This window comes from Pygocentrus nattereri, chromosome 3 (genome assembly GCF_015220715.1).
Source record: "Pygocentrus nattereri isolate fPygNat1 chromosome 3, fPygNat1.pri, whole genome shotgun sequence".
Classification (NCBI taxonomy): Eukaryota; Metazoa; Chordata; class Actinopteri; order Characiformes; family Serrasalmidae; genus Pygocentrus; species Pygocentrus nattereri.
The window spans coordinates 47,158,708-47,164,668 of NC_051213.1; the positions used below are offsets into that span (position 1 = coordinate 47,158,708).

At 41.9% G+C, this 5,961-nt stretch overlaps 1 protein-coding gene across 1 annotated transcript in view; it reads right to left on the bottom strand.

Annotated features, from left to right (window-relative positions):
* Positions 1-438: 438 nt before the first annotated feature.
* Positions 439-5,961, bottom strand: part of LOC108432285 (C-X-C chemokine receptor type 3-like) — a 6,242-nt gene continuing 719 nt past the window's right edge. The window contains exons 2-3 of the mRNA XM_017706019.2: positions 1,904-2,287; positions 439-1,744 (exon numbers count right to left, since the gene is read on the bottom strand). Of these exons, the coding sequence (XP_017561508.1) occupies positions 1,028-1,744; positions 1,904-2,284 (1,098 nt within the window). The 5' untranslated portion in view covers positions 2,285-2,287 and the 3' untranslated portion in view covers positions 439-1,027. The remainder of the gene's footprint in view (positions 1,745-1,903; positions 2,288-5,961) is intronic.

Below are 5,961 nucleotides of genomic sequence, written 5' to 3' on the forward strand. Positions count from 1 at the left end.
ACCATTTAAAGTGGAACTTTAAATTCTAACTAGAATCTGGTGAATATCTAATATCAGCTTCATATGACTGAAGAATTAGGGGTGGGCAATGATAAATAATTGCGCCCCCTCCCCTTTGAAGGCATATGGTTCCCTAAATGTAACTCAAGCCCAGCAGTGAAGAGCTGAACTTTACCCTCCTCTGGTGTCACTGAAGACTAGCAGGGTCACCTACAGAGCGGCACTAGCAGGTGTTAATGAAATTATGTTCTTTATTATTTGAGGGTCCCATTTTTAGAGGAAGATTTTAACCACTACACCTTGTACTTTAGTTCCAAGGAGCAAGGTGACACTTGAAAACAAGGGGTAGTGGTAAACATAGGAAATGAGATTGGGCCTAAGACTGAACCTTGGAAAAGTGTCTGCAGATTTCTTTGAGAAACTGAAAGTGAGTCTCCTGAAAACAATGGAAGCTATAATAAAAGTAAAGTGTGGACACTGAAGCACTTTATATTTAGTTGTTCAGACTTCTGTGTAATTTTCTGTTAAATATATATTTTCTGCTTTTTCCCTGATGCAGAAAAATGAGCCAGGCTGTTTAAATAAATTAGGTCGTCTCTGACTTTTGCACAGTGTTTTATGTCCCTGAGCTTTCCGGAGAAATGAAGCTTAGATCATTTAAACCTGAATATGCCTCCCTGAGTAAGCTTTCACAGTCAAAAGCATATACATATACACTGTAAGTGCTTTGAAATCTTACTATACACCAACAGAAGTTCAAGTGCAAGTTCATCTACAAAGGTGCAAAGCTCCAGGAAATGTAACATTTGAACAAGAACAAAGAACCTCTGAACTTCAACTTGACCTGACAAAGTATCCAAGAAACCTATAACCTGACTGCGTCTCCAGGAAATGTGACTTTTTTACTTTTACCTTTCTGTATATTCATGATGTTTGTATAAAATTGTAATGAAGATCTGCTCAACTAAATCCAACATTTTGCATTTCTCTTCTAAAAAAATCCAACAAATGGAAATAATACATCCTCTCAGAAAGCTGACGTGTGAGAGGTGTCCACAGACTCGGACCACATTGAGGTCTTGCGAGAGACCGTGTTTACTCTGCCCTTCAGCCTGGAGCTGATAGGCCTGGCCATGTCCAGCAGGTGGCGCCGGAACTTCACTCCAACGAACGCATAGAGCACTGGGTTCATGCAGCAGTGCAGGTAGCCAAGAGTGGAAGTGGTAGTTATAGCGATATCCAGAGCTGTGGTGGTGTCACAAACGTTGCTGCTTTGGTTACTTTTGTTGGTGTGGATGGTGTCCACCATGAGGGTGATGTTGTACGGTGTCCAACATACGAAGAATGCCACCACCAAGGCCAGGATGACCCGCATAGCCCGCTGTTTCTGCAGGCTCTGAGAGCCACTCTGCAGCTTCAGCAGGATGCAGGTGTAGCAGAAGACCAGCACCAAGGCCGGAATCACAAAGCCCACTATGTGGTAGAGCAGTCTGGAGGCTAAACGCCACCCATCAGAGGGGTACCAATGGACACATTCAGTTTTACCCCGTCTGGAGTCCTCTGTAGCACCCAGGTAGACCCAGTCAGGGATGGAGAGGAGCAAGGAGAAGAACCAGACGGCCATGCAGCTGAGCTGGATCAGCCAGGGCTTCTTGCGAGAGTACATCTGCACGGCATGGACTATGGACAGGTAGCGGTCCAGGCTGATGCACGCCAGCAGGAAAATGCCACAGTAGAAGTTCACCTGTAAATGTGAGAGGAACAAAAAATGATGAGCCAAAACTGACTCTATTAAACTATTAGAGCTGGATTAGTTTCTCCAGAGAAACTAAAACGTCTCTCAATCTCACAGCGCCTCCAACTTTCGTTTTCTCTCAACACTATCTTGTAGCCCCTCCTTTACCTGAAAGAGCGCTCCGGTCAGTTTGCAGAGCTCAGTGCCGAAGATCCACTCATTCGCAGCCTCCACAGCCCACAGGGGCATGGTCAACAGCAGCAGGATGTCAGCCACGCTCAAGTGAAGAACAAAAGTGTCTGTCACGCTCCAGGCCCTCTTCTTCTGCCACAGGACCACCAGGACCAACCCGTTACCCAGGAGCCCAATTACCACAGCCAAGGAGTACAGGATGGGAATGAAGATGGCTTCAAAGGCCATGCTGGCTTCCTGACCACACACCGTCCCACAGCATGAACCGTCATCATAATACGATTCGTTGTAGGTGTCATTTTCTTCAAGAAAGTTAAAATCTGGATAATACAAAGTTATCTTTTCACCCGAATCCATTTTCTGACAGAGAAAAAGAGAAAACCATGAGTGCTCAACCTCGTCTCCAAACTGTTCACTTTACAAGAGAAGGAAAAAAATGAATGGACGTTAAAGTCATGCTGGTCCACTCATCATGAAACAGTCACACAGTGTGAAGAGCGTGAAAAAAGGAAATTAAGAGGTTATAATATGACAGTCAGCGTGAGACGCGTCTGCACCAACCACATCACATAGTTTAGTACAAGCTAAAGCCGAATGTAAAATTTGGTCAAATAAGGCGTTTTGATTTCATAACTGAAAATAAGGAAACACATCCATACATAAAGTCTGGCATTTACAAAAATACAAGGCACATATAAAATAATAAGCTTTTTCCCCGAATATTAAAGTAGATTTGTGCTTTGAAATTAGCAAAAAAAAGAATATTTATTCGTCACCTGTAGAAGATTTGTTGACTAGGAAAATCAATAAAGCATAATTTGACTGGGGGTGATGCACATGACAATACACCTGTTATTTGATTCATATTTGATTTGATGAAGATGCTTCTCTACACTTCTCTAATCAAATAATGATTATGAAAATGAAGAAATGTTAGACGTGTCCAGAACAATGACCAGAGCTGTAAACGTGGCTTTCGGCATAAAGGCATTCATTCCCCCATATTTTAAAGTGATGCGCGACTAGTTTTTGAGTGATTTTAGGATGATTGATTTCAGGATGAGTGATTTCAGGATGCTTATACTGAAAAATAAAATCCCCACTTAACTTCACGGACTGCAGACCTACAGACAGACAGACGCGTAAACGGTCTAACCCAGTCACAGAACCCATCAAAATCTCTGTTTTGGCTAGGGTGTGGTGTTTTTTGAACAACAAAACCAGTGTGATTTCCTGTTTATGTTACTACCCTACGTGAAATTGTACGAAATGCCAGTTTCCGTATTTCTTGCCGCTGCCTTGCTAAAGTGACATTTAATGTTCTTCAGTGGTGTCAGTTAGCAGAGACATTATGAAGGACATAGTCAGTTTATAATGCTTCAGAAGTTAAACCAGTTGCAGACAATCGTTTTTTTGTTAGCTTAATGGGGTTTATACACTCACCGGCCACTTTATTAGTTACACTGTTCAATTGCATGTTAACACAAATAGCTGATCAGCCAATCACACGGCCACAACTCAGTGCATTTAGCATGTAGAGGTGGTCAAGACAACTTGCTGAAGTGCAGACCGAGCATCAGAACGGGGAAGAAAGGGGATTTAAGGGACTCTGAACGTGGCGTGGTTGTTGGTGCCAGACGGGCTGGTCTGAGTATTTCAGAAACTGCTGATCTACTGGGATTTTCACACACAACCATCTCTAGGGTTTACAGAGAACGGTCCGAAACAGAGGAAATATCCAGTGAGCGGTCAGTTGTGTGGACGAAAATGCCTTGTTGATGTGAGAGGTCAGAGGAGAATGGGCAGACTGGTTCCAGATGATAGAAAGGCAACGGGAACTCAAATAACCAACCAGAATCTCTGAGGAACATTTCCAACACCTTGTTGAAAGTGTGCCATGAAGAATTAAGGCAGTTCTGAAGGCAAAAGGGGGTCCGAGCTTTTACTAGCAAGGTGCACCTAATAAAGTGGCCAGCGAGTGTATATTAATTCCAGGTAGTTGCTATAGTGTTGCTAAGAGGTTGCTACTGTAATCCAGCTTATTTTGGGATGGTGCTTGGTGGTTTTTAGGTGGTTGCTAAGGTGTTGCTGAGCTATTGCTATGGTATCCCACATAGTTGCTAGCATGCTTTTATGAGGAGCATCGAAAAACATTTGTCTACAGAGTGTACACTAGCTGTGGTTGCTAAGTGGTGGCTAAGATGTTGCTGAGCTGTTGCTATGGTGTCCCAGGTGGTTGCTAAGGTGTTGTGACACTATTGCTATGGTATCTCACATGGTTGCTAAGATGTTGCTGAGCTATTGCTGTGGTATCCCAGGTGGTTGCTAAGGTGTCACTGAGCTGTTGCTGTTGTAACCCAGGTGGTTGCTAAGAAGTTGCTAGACCATTTCTATGGTAACCCACGTGGTTGCTAAGATGTTGCTGCGCTATTGCTATATCCCACGTGGTTGCTAGCATGCTTGTATGAGGTAGCATCCAAAAACATTACACTAGCTGTGATTGCTAAGTTGTTGTTAAAGTGTTGCTGAACTATTACATTACTGAACACTGTGAGTTAAATCAGTTAAAAAATAAAGCTTAAGCAAACTATTCGGGTAAATTGGCTACTGCAATGTTTTGTGGTTCTAGCATGAAAGCTGTAGGAGTAGCATTGCACATTTTTGACTACGGAAAAAAAAAAATTAAAAAAAGAAAACAGAGACCTGTAAATTGTCTTTTTCAAGCCAACTTAATTATCATCCAGAATGCCTCATGATTGAATCTTGAGGCAGATAGGTTATCCAGAAACTACTATACGTAGATAATTACACTGTATTATTAGTAATATTTTTGGGTGTTCCACAAAAGATTTGAGTGTTAAACACTGCATTATTTAGAATTGTATATTTCTAAAGTTAATGCAATTATAATTTCACCACATTTGTAACACGACTCCGAGAGGGTGATACTTCCTCTTTCCTGCAGGTGACCTGGCACAGACTGCTGAGAGGGAGGATGTGGTTTCAGAAAGTGGGGAGATTTGGCTGCGATAAGCCTCATTAAGTGTATAACCCAAAATTCATTTATTCTAATTTTAAGTATGCGGTGATGTGCAGTTTGCAGAGTGTTGCCCAACAGTGTTGCCACATGAACCTGTATGTGCCCGAATACCCTGATGAATGAAACGAGAGGTGATTTCTTACACTCTTAAAGACGGTTCTTTAAAGGTTCTTTAGTAAAGGCGGTGGTTCTATGTAGAACCATGAACGCTCAGATAATCATTTACACACATGGTGAAATGGTTCTTCAAATTCATGGAGAATGTGTTTTGTATGATTCTGTCTAGAACCTTTTTGAAAAGGGTTCTGTATACAATACAATAAGCCTGACATCGTAAGCCCTTTATGGTGCTCTACAGAACCACCAATGACACATTCTCCAGCAATCCGAATAACCATTTAAGCAAGTGAGTTTAGAACCATTGCCTTTATTAAAGAACCCCTGAGGAACGATCTTTAGAGTGTCAATCTAATTACAATAATATCAGTGTTGTCCTCCAAAATGGTCACTTTACAGGAGAAGGAAAAAATATCTTTACTTTCAATGTAAGTCAATGGAACCAGACATCTTTCCAAGACATTTTGGGCCATTTCTCTTGATCCATTCATCATGAAATTTTGACACAATGTAAGGGGCAACAGGTCTTTTCGAATTATGTCAAAAACTGAAAAATTTCAAAATTGGAGATATGATTTGAAGATTTGATTTGCCAGTAGCGATATGGTGCAATATCAGTAGAAAATGCTGGACCGGGGATCGAAAAGGTAAGAAAAACAACGAAGCCCATCCTGAAACACCCACACACACTAAGTGGTGTGATGTTGTTTGCCGTGTAGCTCTTCTTGAGGGGTAGTAGAGTTTTGGCTTGCTTGAGTGTAATAGCTGACCTTTCGGCGGGCCTCATAAATGAAGTGCTCCAGTTAAAAACAGCTAATCTTTAAAGCTTAGCAGCAGAATTTTAGTACCTGTATCAGTGTTGGCCGATACGCTGGGT